General features: G+C 39.0%; 1 protein-coding gene across 3 annotated transcripts in view; it reads right to left on the bottom strand.

Annotated features, from left to right (window-relative positions):
• LOC136851274 (gamma-tubulin complex component 6-like) overlaps positions 1 to 17,842 on the bottom strand; it is a 366,897-nt gene that overhangs the window by 14,525 nt on the left and 334,530 nt on the right. For all 3 annotated transcript variants that reach the window (XM_067125258.1, XM_067125257.1, XM_067125259.1), the window contains 6 exons: positions 16,438 to 16,579; positions 15,547 to 15,703; positions 15,143 to 15,310; positions 13,782 to 13,897; positions 529 to 638; positions 208 to 407 (listed from right to left, as the gene is read on the bottom strand). In XM_067125258.1, coding sequence (XP_066981359.1) covers positions 208 to 407; positions 529 to 638; positions 13,782 to 13,897; positions 15,143 to 15,310; positions 15,547 to 15,703; positions 16,438 to 16,579 — 893 coding nt within the window. The remainder of the gene's footprint in view (positions 1 to 207; positions 408 to 528; positions 639 to 13,781; positions 13,898 to 15,142; positions 15,311 to 15,546; positions 15,704 to 16,437; positions 16,580 to 17,842) is intronic.

Genomic DNA, 17,842 nt, shown 5'->3' with positions numbered 1-17,842 from the left:
CTCCAAGCTGTTAACTTCCGTATGACTGAAGGAGAATCCATAGTGGCAAATTCTCTCAAGAGGAACATTATTTGTGAGGCGGCAATACTCACTAATTTTCCAACTCAAAAGAAGCAATCCAAAGAGTCTGCGTGTCATGACATTACAAGAATAAAATGCAGGTGGTTCAAAATTACCCTGACAGGATAAGTAACAGCTTTCACTTACTTCTGTGAAGGAATACAGCATGCTTCTTGAATTCATGGTAAGTCTTTTCTAACCCTGCAAATCCTGGGTGCTCCATTTTCTTTGTTGTACTATTCATTAGCCAAACATGGCTTTTTAATTGAGAACGAAACTGAAGCATCAGAGAGAAAACTTCATGGATAAGCTTCAAAACAACAGCTCCATTTTTATTCAAGAAGCACCTGCAATAGAAGGAAAATCTCAGTTCAGTTGAAATGCTCAAATATCTTCTTCTGCAACTGGAAATAGCATGGGATTCTCAGAAAAGACATTATCATCAAGGTTAAATAATAATGATCTTACCTTGAAACAATGGCAGTCACCAAGTCACTGTGTAAAACATAAAGTTCGTCCAATGAAGAAACTTTCTTCCGCAGATTCTGCTCGAATTTAGTCCAGCTGGTTTGATGAACCTAAATTAGTCAAGAAAAAAATATGTACCACAAATTTTAAATCATAAATTAATCCTTTCACTTTAATTCACATTTTGAATCCTTCCAGACATGCCATTATTAAAAATCAAATAATTGCAAATGCTACAATTACCATGACCATTATGAAAGACTCTACTTAGATAATTATATTATTACATTTATTACCATTATCTCTGGCTCGTGTATACATTACTATTGCACTAATTCACTGCTAAATGAATCCAAAATAATTTCTTTGCCAAACATTACTGATCATGAAAGAAATAACTTATAATTTAGCATTTAGCACTCTATCAAGTTATTATTGGGGTCTTGATAGAGGACTTGCATTAACATCACTTGACTTTCACTGGTGGTCCAATATCCAAGTACTGTAATGACCAGATCTAATATTGTACAACTTCACTACTAATCAAGAGACCAACAGCAAAGCAAGTATTACTGTACAGCACTCATTGGTTGTCACATCACAGCACTGACCAAACTTGCCTTTGCCAATGTTTATCATTATGAAGTAGTTCCATTTCTAGACACTCGTAGCATTTTCCATGAAGGATTTTTACTTAAAAAGAAACTAAGGAGAATGGGGAAATATTAAAACGCAGAAAGCAATTAGGGGCCAAAAGTATGATAAAAATAACCTTTAACCCCTTTTTTTCACACTAGTGACAAGATCAGTGTCCTGCTAATCTTATAACCGACTAATTTTCTCCCTATTATAGTTGTACTTTGATAGTTTGCTATTTTCATTATTGTTATAATAGTATTACATTGTACAATTACACTATTACATATTACCTAACTTTATGAAATATATAATTTGGATCATATTTCTTATTTATATTCCACATATTAATTAGTGTGAGAAAATATTTTTATTATACAAAAATTGGAATCAATTAAAACAAGTAAAAAATAAAACTGCAAGGAAAAACCTTGTTTATACAAGTTTTAAAAATTTTGTCCAAATCATTATGAAATTTTTCATCATTTTTAGATATGAACATGCCTACCAACCATGTCATCATGTTTAGATATGAACATGCCTACCAACCATGTTATACAGAGATTTCTGTTAAAAGAATATTCTATCCAAATAAAACAAAGTTGGTAAGTTTGGCATATCCAATATTATCAGATTATCATCTGTTTAAAGATCTTTCTGTTAAATGAAAGAATGTTATTTAATGTTACTACATAAAGTATAATTATGAAAAATATATAATTTATAACTTCCTAATTATGAAAAATATACAATTTATAACTTCCTTTCTTAAACTAAATAGCTTGCTTCACTGAAGGGTGGTGAAAGCACTGATGGATGAGGTTCAATTGGCATGCTTGCAAGCCAAATATTCAATAGACCAGTTTGGATGCATGATAACTTCTAAATATTACATATGCCAACTTTTCTTTTTAATACCATCAAAAGCATTAAATTGAGATGGAAATTTTTTTACATATATGAAGGAGAATCCAGATATACTACCAGAGAAGGAAACTGGGCATACACCTGTGTAGTTGTTTTACAAATGAATGGATTAATGGGAGTCACATAGGCCTAGAATGAATGGTAATTGGTAACATTATGTGAGAATGGAGTTATAAGTGTTTTTGGGGGTTACAATAAATATCAGGATGTTAATGCCATTCATGAACTGAAACTGGCTAAAGAAACCACTTTTACTGAATATACAGGATAAACATAATTTACCGTTGTTTTTCTTTGTGTTCGAAAGAATATATGGATATACCCTTAGATGTTGTAGTTCTTTAATTATATTTGAAAGCATTTATTGAAGTTTTTATTAATATTTTTCTACAATATGAACCTTTTTAAAATTACATTTCAACCTCTTGCTCACTATCAATATTATCTACCACTCATTACAGATGTTAATAATACAGTACATGGAAATATGAAGTTTTCATAATAAAACTAATATTGTAATACTTACCTGAACACCTGAATTAGCCCTGGTTACCTACCAGCCCGAACTATATCCCCAACTCATTACCCACTAAGTGGGTAATTAACTGTCAGCATTACCAACGCTTACAGGAAAATCTTGTCAAATGAGTTACCTAGCGTTATCATTGGCCAACGCTGCTGCAAGTCCCGGCTGTGTATGGCCAAGATCCCCAATTGGCGTTATTCATTAATCAGATTGAAGTGGGGAGGAGGGGAATCATTCAGGTGTTCAGGTAGGTATTACAATATTAGTTTTATTATGAAAACTTCATATTGCAATACACCACCTGAACACCTGAATTAGCCCGATTAACAAAATTTAGTGGAGGTGGGTTCAATTAAGTCAGACCGACCTACCAACAAGTAAAGCAGGTAACTCATTAATTGTCTACTATGCATATAAATGAAAACCTCACCTGGTTGTCCACTCAGCAGGTGGGGATGCCTGAAAGGAGAGAGTACCCTTAACGTCAGTCTCGAGTCACGGTACTGTCTGGGTTGAGCTACTTCCCATGTGGCATTCAAAGAAAACCTCCCACGGAAGAAGGGAAAACTAACTTCTATGTGGCTAATCAAAGCCTCGCATGTAGTGGAGCCTGGCGAACCTCCCATGTGGGTATTGGTAGCCTCTCATGTATGGAGGGGAACGACGAGCCTCCCATGTGGCTATTGTAGCCTCTCATGTACGGAGGATAAGTTGAATGTCCAGTCGGATCTTCCGATTCATAGCTGTCTGTTGCCGTCGACGCTGTGCCGAATGGGTGAATAAATCGAGCTGAAAACCACCTGGATTTACCTAACCTCATTGAATTATTGTAAAATCTTGTATTCCATAAATGAATTCCGATTCACTGACAGTTCTACTCACCTATCTTACGCTATCCAACCCTGCCCCTACTCTCCCCCCCCCAACCCTTAGTTTACCCTTTACTAAAGAATTGAATTGGCTGCCACAAAAGGACCCAGCGAGTAACCCTTCTCCGACGAAAATTGAATGTCCCTAAGGTAGAAAGAAGTGAAAACAGATACTGATTTCCATGTTGCCACTTCTAGTATTGCCGACACCGAGAAATTCCTGAGAAATGCCGACGATGTCGCCACCCCTCTAATACTATGAGCTCTTGGGCACTCAGACGAGTTCGATGGTTCCAAAATAGCTGCAGAAATTGCCGACGATTGTTGAATCACTTCTCTTAAGAAAAAACTAATAGCATTCTTCGAGATCGAACGTGAAGGACATCTGGGAGAAACGAATAGCGTTCTCGGGCGAGGCAACATCTTTTCTGTGCGTAATAAATAAGCTTTCAGCACCCTGACCGGACATAACAGCATTTCTGAAGCGTCACCTCCTACGAAATCTTCCAAAGACATTACTCTAAACGCTCTGGGTAAAGGATTCGATTCCGATTCTGATTTAGCTACGAATTCCGGCAAGTAGGACAGAAAAATATCTTTCCCTGAGAAGGATACAGTTCTTGAAACAGCCCGAATTTCTCCTACTCTTTTAGCTGTGGCCAGTGCAACCAGAAATAATACCTTTTTCGTTAATTGCCTTAACGACAGTGATTCTAATGGCTCGTATTCTGACGATCTAAGGAGACCTAATACTGCTGCTAAATCCCACGATGGTGCCCGAAGAGGAAGAACTGGGCGTTCTATCTTAACACTGACTTAATTTTACGTAAAATTTACGGAAATTTTTTGTACGTGTGGTAGGCGTAAATTTTTTTTATTTTCGGACAGTTGGTGGTTTCCATAGGCTAAAGCATACCTTGGACCGTGTAACTCAGGCATCAATACGCCAGCCAAGCAGTTCCTATACTGTGCATGCGCAAATCCCTGGCATAGTAAATTTCTCACAATGAAATCAGCTGATCCTACCCATGCTTCTCTCTCGTATCTTACATTTTTTTATAAAATGTAGGATTACATTATTGAAACAGTCTGTTTGCACTTTTTCTATAAATTTTTAGTTCCTGTACTGTGCATGCGCAAATCCTGGCGTAGTAAAATTCTCACAATGACATCAGCTGATCCCACCCACGCAGGCCTGGCAGGCCACACTTCTGTCAGAGACAATGCATGCGAGGTTGGGTAAACACGTGTGGTTGTTTACATACAGTGACGTCAATAGAGAACAGTTTCCAACATGCTTTCGCAAAGTTTTTACGGTAAAACTAGCGGAAAACGCATTAGTGAATCACATAAGAGACGTCTGGATTTTAGTCAGGGCTCTGAATCTCATTCTTCATTATTATATATATCGATATTTAGAGAATTTTGTTGGCTTTCTCATAAAAAATAATTCATTCGCCTAACTGTTACAGCTTTTGAGCTACGAACGATAATGTTGACAACGGTCACTTTTTATTTTTTTCGTTTCAATCAGCTTATAATGTCAAAATGAAACTGTTGCCATTACCAAAGCCATTTTTCTTGACTCTCACTTTATTCCTCAACCTTTCCTCTACATTCTTGTATATTTACAAAGTAATTTCTATGAAAAATATCCGAGCTAGGGCTCTTCAAAAAAAAATTTCTAGTGATAATTCTCACCGTATGCCGGGCAGCGCGCTCTGTTTCTTAACCTATTTTCTATCAATTTTTCACCAACTGGACTTATTCATTTTTCATTCTTTTATATGTCGATATTTAGAGAATTTTGTTAGCTTTCCCATAAAAAATAATTAATTCGCCTAACTGTTACAGTTTTTGAGCTATGAACAATAATGTTGACAACGGTAACTTTTTTTTTCGTTGATCAACTTACAACGTCAAAATGATACTGTTGCCATTACCAAAGCCATTTTTCTTACCTCTCCCTTTATTCTTCAACTTTTCCTCTACATTTTCGTATATTTACAAAGTAATTTCTATGAAAAATAACCGAGATAGGGCTCTTCAAAAAAGATTTTTTTGTAGTGATAATTCTCACCATATGCTGGTCAGAGCGCTCTGTTTCTTACCCTCTTTTCTATCAATTTTTTCACCAACTTGACTTATTCGTTTTTCATTGTTTTATATGTCAATATTTAGAGAATTGTGTTAGCTTTTTCATAAAAAAAAATTCATTCGCCTAACTGTTATAGCTTTTGAACTACGAACAATAATGTTGACAACGGTAACATTTTTTTTCGTTTCGATCAACATACAACGTCAAAATGAAACTGTTGCCGTTACCAAAGCCATTTTTCTTGACTTTCCCTTTATTCTTCAACTTTTCCTCTACATTTTTGTATATTTACAAAGTAATTTCTATGAAAAATAACAGAGATAGGGCTCTTCAAAAAAAATTTTTTCTAGCGATAATTCTCACCATACGCCGGGCAGAGCGCTCTGTTTCTCACCGTCTTTTCTATCAATTTTTTCACCAACTGGACTTATTCGTTTTCCATTGTTTTATATGTCGATATTTAAGGAATTTTGTTGGCTTTCTCATAAAAAATAATTCATTCGCCTGACTTTCATAGTTTTTGGGTTAAGAACGAAAATATAAAAATAAGTAAAGAATTTTTTTTTTGTTAACTCAACATTTTTTCGTATTTAGAGGCCTGGGACTCTTATTCTGACTATTCCACCATAAAATATAAACATTTAGAAAAAAAGGACAGCAAAATGAATGTTGTTGGCATAAAATTTCTATTTTTGCTGAATTTTCTAAATAATTATTTTTTTGCACTATCGAGCGCTCCCAGACACCTTGGGACTCATGTACCTTCAGTGATGTGATAACTATACAGATAGGAAAGGGTTAAAAGACCTTAGAAGATCGTGAAGTATTCTGCTGGTTGCCAATTCTGGAAGAAGGAAACGGAATGTACTACTAAGCATTGATCTGTAACCGGCGATCGTAGAGTACGATAATTTCTTTTCTTTCCTAAGAAAAAGGAGAAAGTCCGCTACTTTCGCTACCGTTGGAAGTGAAATACGATGACCTTGGTTCCGGCACCAATTGCGGTAAACCGCCCACTTGGCCTGATATAGCTTCCTGGTTGATCTTCTCAGACAGAAAGACAATTGGCGAGCCACTGCCTTAGAGAATCCGGCATGACGTGCTGCTCGCTGGACAGTCTCCACACAGCTAGCTTCAGCACGCGGAGGTTCCGGTGGAAGTGATGGAAGTGCGGCTGTCTGAGAAGATCTTTCCTCTCTGGAAGGAAAACCAGAACATCTGTCAGTAAATCGAGAAGGTCCGGGAACCAAGGTCTTTGAGGCCAGAAAGGGCAAATCAATGTCATTTCGGTGTTGTTGGAGTTCCTGAGCTTCATCAACACTTGTTGAATCATTCCAAACGGAGGGAATGCATACGTTTGCATGTCGTTCCAAGAGTGCAGCATGGCGTCCGTCCCGAACGACATGGGATCTTCTACTGGGGAGAAGTATACTGGGAGGCAAAAATTTAGTCTTGTAGCGAACAGGTCTATCGTTGCTGGCCGTTTCTTCAATAGAAGTTGAACTTCCTCCTGCACTAGCATCCATTCTCCTCCCAGAACCTCTTGCGATCGGCTTAGGGCATCCGCTCCCAGACACAAACTGGGGAATGAGAGTAGTCCTGTGGCACTCGCACCAGTGGAGAATTCTCTGTGCGACTTGGTTCAAAATTTGTGATTTTGTACCCCTCTCCTTCTTGAGGTATGATACTGCAGTTACATTGTCGCAAAAAACGCTACAGTCCTGTTGCTTAATTGATCTGCAAAGCAACCTAGAGCCTCTTCTACTGCTCTTAGTTCCCTGTGGTTGATAGACTCCCTCCGATCCAGACTCGTCCAAAGGCCCCTGGCCTGACATTTGTCCAGGGTTGCTCCCCAACTCTGATCCGAGGCATCTGTGTACAGATGGACGTCTGGAATGGGGCAGTCCAATCTTACGCCGATGGTCAGATGATATTCTTCTGACCACCACTGAAGATCCTTCAGGCAAGAATCGTCCCAGACTATGAACACGTTCTCTTCCCGAAAGTCCCAGCGATTCCTGAGACATGCCTGAAGAGAAGGCATCCGGAGACGAGACCCTGGAATTAGGAGTGAGAGGGAGGCCATCCTGCCCAACAAGCTCTTCCATAGGCTCACAGGTTGAGCTCTGTTTGATCTGAATCTTTCCACTTGGCTCAGAATTGCCAAGACTCATTCCTCCGTCGGGAAAGCCCTCAAAAGACGCGTCTGAATCGTTATTCCTAAATACATCTTTGTCTGAGCTGGAATTAAAGAACTCTTTTCCAAGTTGATTTGTATTCCCAACTTCTGACACAAGTTTAGTAAGAAGTCCCTCGCCTGCAAAACTTCGTCTACTGACGAAGCCTGAACTAACCAATCGTCGAGGTAGCGCCTCATCCTGAAACCCCAACGAGGCATTATCTCTGATATAGGAGACATCACCCTCGTAAAGACTTGAGGTGCTGTGGTCAGACCGAAGCAGAGGTCTCTGAACTGAAATGTTCCAGTTGGACCTGAGAATCGAAGGAACTTCCGAGATTCCGGATGAACCGGAACCTGGAGATATGCGTCCTTGAGGTCCACTGAAATCATCCAGTCGTCTCTCCGGACCGACCGCAGCACCGACTGAGAAGTTTCCATATGGAACTTCGGGGAGATGATAACCCGGTTGAGACTCGAGAGATCTATGATGGGTCTCCAAGATCCTCACGACTTTGGTGCCACAAAAATCCGACTGTAAAAACCTGGGGAAGAAGGAGCGGGTTCTAATGCTCCCTTCTCCAAAAGGGCTCGGACTTCTGTTGCTAAAGCTATTCCCCTGATGGAAGAAGGGGAATAACTGGGAAGATGAACCGGTGAGCTGGATAGCGGAGGGAGAGAGCGAAAAGGGACTCTGTAACCCTTTCTTAACACCTCCACTACCCAACTCTCTGCGGCACACTCCTTCCAGATTTCCCAGAATGGAGCTAGGCAACCTCCTACCGGTGCAGACGAGGGGAACGTCTCCTATTTCTGAAAACCCTTCTTAAGGACAGAAGGTTTCAGATCTGAAGCAGGAACTGAAGACTTGGATGAGAAACAGACTTTCTTAGGGGAACTAATTGGTGATTTGGAACGCGTCTGCCTTAGATGGTGATGTCATCCTGGAACCTCTCGGTGATCTGGCGGTCTGCGCTGCCACCCGAATCATTGCTTGCTGTGACTTGACAGCCAAAGATGAGGAAACGAAATTTACCATAGACGCTACATCTTCTTTCCTGAAAAGACTGTTGCTGAGCGCCAATGGTGCCCTCAACAGAACCCTCTTGTGAATGTCCGGATAATACGGAGGTAGATGGTTCAAGAGAAGTCCCTCCTTTTCTTACCAAAGAAAGTTGTGCATCCAGCCGAAATGTTTGCCTGATAGGCCAGTCCCATTGACACCGAAGTGATGAGATTGTCGAACAACGTCGGGTCCGAGGGAGAATATCCATCCTGTTTAAGGAACCCCATTAACCCGGATAACATCCACATCGAATGGGATAAGGCCTCCGACTGAGTATGGAAAGTGTCTTCCAAAATACCTGCCTCTCTAGCCGAGACAGATACCAAACGATTCGAAGAAGGGACCCTAGACAGAAGAGCTTCCACTGATTCATTTAAAGGAACCCTAACACCCGCAGAAGGGTTACCCGCAACCTTGTAAAAACCCTTTCGAGTAGGAAGCAAGGTGGAATCCTGCCTACCCGACCCAATTAAAGCCGCTAACCTACCGTCCGCCTCCCTCAATGCCTGCTTGACACGGCCAAACCAAACTAGATTCTTTGGTGCATGCGCAACCACTGGTTTTGTCGCAAACAGTGACTCAAACATCGCCTGATTAGGTTGAAAAGGCTCTTCCAGTGCCTTGGACTGTGGATAAAGCACATGAATGAAGTCCACCATTCGCTTGTACTCGTTCTTGTTCGCTGAAGGAGAACAGGCTTCCGGTACTGGATCCTCTTCCTCGCAAGAGAAATCCTTATCGGAAAGATCCGACCAAGTCGAGACAGGAACCGAGACAGGCTGACACCTAGAAAACGCTGGATCAGTCAACCCGGAACACGAAATACCTGAGTGCGCAAGACGAACACCTGGAGGATCAGTCGCAATCATGTTGTGGGCAGTCGAGAAGGGTTGCGCAAAACCCGCACTCTCCAACAACGGTGGAGCCACGCTTGGGCCAGCCACACCTGGGCGAACCATGCCCACCTCAGAAAACAGAGAAGCCGCAACACCCGCAACCCCCCAAACTAGACTGAATAACAGTCGCATGTGGATGAGGAATCGCAGCAGCAGACACTCCGCTATTTGTGGAAGAAGAACAAGGGGGGAAACACCCCTGCTGACTCACAACCGAACCCGAACCTACAAAACCCATCCTAACCGGAGGAACAGAGAAACCTGTTGGAAAGGTAGAGAAGGAAGATACTGAAGGAGGGAAGAGAGAAGAAGCCACACTCGGGGTAACCACCGGAGTCCCTGTTGATGACATCATACAGGTGGAGAACGTACCAGTCGGACCAGAGCTCACAGGATTTTCGCATGGAAAACTGCGGGGTACTGAACCCGAAGCGTTTGAGGATGATAGGTTACCAGTAATCCTAGCTACCGAAGTCATTGTTGAGACTACCGGAGCCAAAACATTGAACGCGGAAACAGCCGCACTGCCATTTGCCGCAGCAACTAGCTCTGGAGGATGAGAAGTCATAAGATTTGCGGAAGATTGTCCCGAAGGCAAGTCCACTAATGGTAGAGAGCTCAGATGAGCGAGAGAAGAAACTGAAAGTCTCCCCGAAGAATGACCTGAAACGGAAGGTTGAGAAAAAGCAAGAGAAGATGATTTTGAAGCCAGAGGGGAAAAGATATCTGTAGATACAGAAGAGGCCATAGATTTTAAGGAAAGAAAACAGACCGATTCTGTTCCCCCGATAGTCTTGTAAAGCATCATTCGTGAATTCTGGGAGATTTTTCAAAACATGCTAAAAAATGTTAGAAAACCCAATATTGAAACTTTTTCTAACCAAAGATCTGTAGCCTTTAGAAAGCCCCAACAGGTCAGCATTATACTCTGCAATGTTCAGCAATTGATCTACCGAATTAGCCCCTGAATGGGATGAAGGTTTGTCCCCAGGGGAAAACGGAAACTTCGAAGAAGAAGAAGGGATACTTCCCAACCTATCCAAACCAGAAGAGCTAGGAACCACAATTGAATCATCCTCTCACGATCTTGCAACCTTTTGTTGCAGAGAGCCTACTGTGGGAAAAAGAACCGCTGTTGGATCTAACAAGGGAGCCACAACTTTAATCATACCTGACTCCGACTGCACCTTCAACCTATCTTCCTGACTATCTACTACCATCCTATCCCTAATTGTCTGAGTCAAGCCTAAATTTGATTTACCTTAGGACTTACGTTACCAGGGGGAAAGGGGAAATCTGCTGCTGACACTGCCTGCTCCGTGCCGGGGGGGCCGGCAGATCCTACCTTTGAGGTTTGCGGTTCTCCATGACCCCCGGCACCTGTTAGGGCTGGTTCTGGAACAGGCAGGGGAGTTGAAAAAGAGCGATTAGATTCTGTGTCCCTATTACTTTTGTCCTGATCTTTTATTTCTGTTAATTTTGACATGAAACTGGAAAACAGATTAGACATGCTGGCTGACAATTTGTCTTCTAATTTCCTAAATAATTCTGATTCTAAAGCCTCTTTGTCAAAACCCTGAGTCTCTACCGCTGAATCCTTACGCTTGCTCTTAGAAGCTAATGATTTCCTATACTTGAGATAATCTTCCATCTGTGCTATCGACCATGACCTACAATCGTCACATCGCAATGTGACGTTATATTGTACTTTCCTGCAATTTATGCACAAAGAATGTCTGTCATTTTTAAGGGTACTCATCCTTTTCTTGCAGGCTGTGCACGAACGATGGGCTGCAGTTTCTCCAGCGGTAGCAATCTCCGTTGTCACGGCAGAAGCAGAGGTGGAAGCCGAGGTGTTGTCCAAGGGTGGTGTCTTATCTAGTTTATCCATTTCAAAATCCAAAGCCAGGCCAAGTCAAGACGGGAGAGAAGGTCCAAAATCCAGGGAAATGAACAATCCAGGAGAAAAGGGCGATCAAAAACCAGTCCAAGTCGTTATCCAAAACCAAAAACGAAAAATGGGGGTCGGGCTTAGAACCAAAAATTCGCCTGATGTAGGACAAGTCCTAGCAGCACGGCGAACAAAAGGCAATTGGGGATCTCGACCATACACAGCCAGGACTTGCAGCAGCGTTGCCAACGGCACGCTAGGTAACTCATTTGACAAGATTTTCCTGTAAGTGTTGGTAACGCTGACAGTTAATTACCCACTTAGTGGGTAATGAGTTGGGGATATAGTTTGGGCTGGTAGGTAACCAGGGTTAATTCAGGTGTTCAGGTGGTGTATTGCAATACATTATTTACTGGTTAAGAAAATCTAATATCACACAACTACTTATCAACAAAATCATACTGCATATTATGGGATTCCTCCACCTTTCATACATCAGGCAAGGATCATTAGACCTAGCCAAACATTTATAGGTTGATATTCAACATTTTTTTATATTTGATTATGACAAATAAACAAAATGTAATATATAGTTTTGTTTTTAACATTGTATACGCAAAACAGTTGCCAGATACTGCTTGCTAAATACTGCCATATGCCCTTTGTCTGGAACATTAAGGGATCAGATGCAATATTTTATATCCCATGGTAGCAATATGTTATATGGTTTTGTTTTAGTAATGATAAAATATGCAAATACAATATGTATGTAGGTAATTATTCAGATATTGAATTATGTAGCCTTTACTGTATTAGTAATTCATTTTAGTCTGATACCGCTCAAAGCATGGAGTAAACTAATGTCATTTTTGTTATTCAGTTTGAAAATCTTCATTACAAGCCTTGAATACTTCCTTTTGGTAAAACATTTCATCTGGAAAAAATCTTACAAAAAATTTAAAAACATAGACCTGGCATTCTGTAGAAAATGTGAATTTATTATCTACAATACTGTAAATGTTTCAGAGCACCAATTTCTTTTAAGAACTGAATCTTCAATGATCTTCCATTTGCAAATTTTATCACATTTTCTTTGTTTACTCACACAAATCTGCTTCTTCCTCTGTCACTTCCTCTGATTCATGACCATCTCTGATAAAACCTAGCCAAAAAAATATCTATGGTAGGTTTACCTATAACTATGCTATAATAAGCATCACCATATTCACTACTGTCAACATCAGAACTATCTAATAGTTCAGGTCTACAACTATCATGGTCATTTCCAAATAAAAGCCTCTGTACTACTTCATCATCAAGAGAAATCACCCTCTCTTCATGGCATATTCATGGAAACTAAAGGTCTATCCCTTGTCCTGATATTAAGTTGGAAATCAAATGTTGCCATTTTTTGCTAGAATACAGACAAAAGCTCCTTTCAATAACAAGGGAAATGTGTTATCTGTTATGAGCTGTCTAACTAGAACCAAAAGAGTTATGATGAAATCAGTCCCACATCATGGATAGGACCTTTTAATGACTGAGGAGATCAGTCTCGCATAGCTTTAGGGTTAATTACATTTACTGAGTGCCTCTCAAGGTACACGATAATTAGCACCTTCTGAAGAAGACTAACATTACTGATCATAACGTCTGCAGTATAGCAAATGTGTAACAAAGAACTTTTTTGCTCCCAAGGAAAAATAAATCATTTTACCCCACAAGTAAATACTAAGATTTAATTATAACTTACTGCTCCAAAGAACAAAAAGCCTATTTCATTTAATTTCAAATTTTTTTTATACAATTAAAAAATATCTGGAACAAGTGGTGAATGACAAATACTTTTCTGGGTTACATATTCATCTCAAAAGTGAAAAAACAGCTGCAATTTTATCTCCTTAAAATAACAGACCATTGGATTCTGGAATTTAAAAGAAGGATGAACTGGAAAAACAAGGAAACAAGTGGTAAACACCCTTGAAATTTTACTATTATTATAGAGTAGTATTCTAATCAGACCACTGAGTTACACAGCTCGATTTGTAGGGATTGCCTGAAAAAATAAAGTTACATTCAAGAAATTGGACAGCACAGTGATGGAACACCAAATAGAAAGAAGGGAAGTACATTTAATATCGTAACAAAAATTTTTTGTTTTTTACCTGACTTGTAACATAAGCTTGTACAACGAGAAGAAAGTGATGCATCTGGTGAGTATAAAGGCATATCTTATGAAACTGAGCACACTTCACAATAGCACCAGTGGTATCCTCATGGCCTGAAATACAAATATTACATTTAGTTACTGCATTCAGTAATAATTAGGCTCAAAGACTTTTAATGAAAATTCACCGGGGTGGCTTCCTATGGAACATAGCCTTGAATTGTTTACGTGGACCTTGGCCACAAGATAAATAAAAATATAAAATATATGAAACAATCTTGATTTAAAAATAAACATGTTTTAAAAATTTTCTATATTTCCTAGCATTTATACAACAGATTTTCATATGCCTTTGGAATAAAGTGATATTTGATAATGATGATTAATGACTAAATGGGTGTTTTGTTCCAGGACTTTGCTCCTACTTGACCTAAAGGATAAAGTACAAGAAAATCTTCTCATTCATCCAATCTGAGCTATGAGCATCTGTCCTGTGAATGTGATAATTTTAGACAACGGGTTCTTCACATCCTTGACAGAAGTAAGCTTATGATTCACTTTTGATGCAGACTAGCTATTATATGAGCTTACAGTAATACTCTTGATGACCTAACTGTAGATTATAAGTTGACAACTTATAATGTTGCAATGCATAATTTACAACCCTACCCCAAGAATATTATCATCATCCCCTTTGGGATCTACTTCTGCATTTTAAATTATATATCCTTTCGCCCACCTCATTCATCCCTATGGGAGTAACAGGCAGAGTATTTTCAATGTCTGAAAGGAGAGGGGATGTAACAAACTCATCATCTTCATCTATATTCCTCTTTAATCAGTGAAATCAGTTCAACCACAACCCCATCAAAAAAATCTAATTCAGATCTTTACCCATTGTTATTACCGAGAACTTTAGGGTATTACACAAGCTTTCTCCAAAGCTCTTTGGCTCCACTAGTCCCTGATTCTATTCATCTGTTCTATAAATACCAGTTATGGAACCTTCAACCCACATAACTAAGCTTTTGTGGCTGTGGTGGAGTAATAGTTTTGTGATAAAACAAATATAATTTTTGATATCCAAAACAAACTTCTTCATATACAAACCTATTACCTTACAGGATATGGCACCTTCCCAACACTTTTGTACCTCACAGCTAGGTAAGGCAACACAAACAATGACTGAGTCTGCTACCAAAGAGCCAGTGGAGCTTGAATATATAGGCTGCCAGCTGAATTGGAATACCTCTTCCCTTCTTTGGAATGCCTGAAAGTCTATGTGGATGCACATAAAGGTGTCTTAAAGTAATGGGGGTGTGATGAAACAAATGTAAGGTGCACACATAAAAAACTCACTTATATATGTTGTGTAACAGTAAATATCAGCTGCAGCCCAAATACTATAATGAAGAGAAGCCAAGAACTTCCATAATCGGGAATACATGTCCAAAACAGCATCATCCAGAATTAACGTGTGAGGCCATTTCACTCGATATCTAAGCTCCAGGCAATTCAAAATATTTGCTGTGGACAAAAAGACCAAATAATAAAACAATTACTTGAAAATTCAGTTACAATGATCCACAGAATATTATCAAAAGAACCCCATAAAATGTAAAAAGGGTTAAGAAATTTTTGCACAATAAAAAAATAACAGTAAAAAGACTATTTTAGATCATTACAATCATCAATAACTAAAACTATTCAACAAACAAATATGAGTGGAAAACCTTAAGAAGTTTAGAAATAATAAAATATACCTTGACTAGTAAATTTAGTAGGAGTGTCTGTTACAGCAAACGTTAGATTATCAGCAAATGGACTTGTACTCCAACAAGACTCAGAGATGGACTTGCTCAATATACTGTTCATCACCACTGGGGTTAATACAGTTGCTGGAGCCTCTGCTAAATCAATCTGAAATGGCAAGAATATATGCAATTTACAGATACACCACTGGAGAAGCATGAGTGAAATGACACTGGTTTGGTATACAGTCCCTTCAAGAGTATCCTTATGATGACTTCAAATTAAACAATAAATTCTAGATCTACAAGATAAGCATAATAACATGGACCAGTATATACAGTGGACCCCCGCTTATTTGTGGTTCAGCAATTGCGGATTCAGTTATTTGCGGATTTTTCTGTGACGCATTTTTCAGTAAATTGCAGAAAATTTGGTTTGGTAATTTGCGGATGTTTTCCTCCAAAAATATTCACTGAAATATTTACTGTATTTTCATGTTATTTTTGTGACTAAATACATTTTTTATCATAAAAAATGTTTTTAGTCACAAACTAACACAAAAATAGGCAGTTATAAGCATTTTTAGAGGGGTATTTGGTGTTCCAGCTATTAAAATGCACAGTTATGTGTTTTTAGAGGGGTTCCAATATATTGCGAATTTTCAGTATTCGTGGGGGCCTGTGGTACCTAAGCCCCGCGAATATGGGGGGGTCCACTGTAAAACATTTAGCAACATACAAACAAAACCTGTTTTCAACTCTAGCCATTTGTGTTGCAACAAAACAAAAGTATTAACGCAACACAACTACTTTTATCATTATCCTCAACAGATTTGAAACCACTACCTATCTCTCAATAACTGAACAGATTACTGTACATAATCAAACAAAGCCAAATCTTACCTTTGTACATAAATTGAGGATCAAAGCTCGGGCAAAATGAGCATCATGAAGAAGAAGAAATGCCCGAAGTGCTGAGAAATGGTCTAAGAGACTTTCTTGTACCAAAACTTCACTTAAAAGGCTACTGTTTACAAGCCGAGTTCTAAAAGGAAGAATAAAAACAGATTCCATCAAATATTGGGAAAACCAGGTCACCCAACAAAACTCTTCACTTCCTGACACAAATATATGAATGTCATTTATTAAATACTACAAAAATACACACACTGTATCTAATAAAATATTAAAGAGAATTTCCTACAGAAAATTTCCATAAATATTAAGTTTATCTCTTATTCAACATGACATAGAAATCCCACTGCACCTGCTCTGTCTTACCTACTGACACCATCTTCACTCCTTCCTTACAGGTTACTGTAAGTTATTCTGTCATATTCTGGAGATTTTTGTGCACAAATTTTTTCATGTTTTCTGGTAACCCTTGTACAACTATCACACAGTATTAGTGCTTAACTATTTTGTTGTTTCCCACTCGTTAATGATCCAGTGCTACCTTGGGTTCAGCATTTGTGGAAGAATGTGAGTGTGGTATCCTGACCTAGCTATAGTGTTTAAACCATTGAGATTGTAATGAAGACAATAGTCTTCATCCATCACACTACTGGACCATGGAACAGTCCCCCTGAGGATATCGTGCAATAAGAACTTTTAAAAGTTCAAGCAAAGATGCAATGCATCACTACCCCAATGCTATACTCCTTGCATTTTAATACACTGTTATCAATTTATTAGTTTATTTTTTCTTTTTAATAAGTGAGATCTTTCTGTATTTCCCTTTACCATCTCTTACCTCCAAATGAGCACCATATTCTATGGAAGATTGAATTTCAAGTCAATGGCCCCTGTGGGCTTGTTCCATAAGAATGGGGTTCGCCTTCTTAATAGTGATAATAATAATAATCCATCATCGAAAAATATTCTTTAATTGATGTGCATTAAATTGTGAATAAGCATCACATCACAGCAATCAAATTGAATACGGCATATATGGAGGTTTGTTGTTATTGTGTTGGTGACCTGTAAGCGGAGCTTACTTTCCACAAATGCACATGTGAGACACTGCTCAAGCACCAGTCTGTGTAAGTGAGTGTCCTTGCTTTGATTGCTTTGTACACTGCTGTGATTAATACGCTATATTTGCATTAATATTTGCTGTTTAGCATTCATTTTTTTACTGAAATACAGTTCAGTCAGTGATTACACTGACAATGCCGGAGTGCTAGAAAGTGCTGTCCTTTAAGAGAAAGGGGACCACAAAGTCGAGTGATACTGCATCAAACAACCACGTGGCAGCATAACAGTGCCAAATATGTTTACTTGATAACTAGAGATCTTTAACATTGAT

This window comes from Macrobrachium rosenbergii, chromosome 23 (assembly GCF_040412425.1).
Source record: "Macrobrachium rosenbergii isolate ZJJX-2024 chromosome 23, ASM4041242v1, whole genome shotgun sequence".
Classification (NCBI taxonomy): domain Eukaryota; kingdom Metazoa; phylum Arthropoda; class Malacostraca; order Decapoda; family Palaemonidae; genus Macrobrachium; species Macrobrachium rosenbergii.
This window is presented reverse-complemented; position numbering and strand designations above follow the sequence as displayed.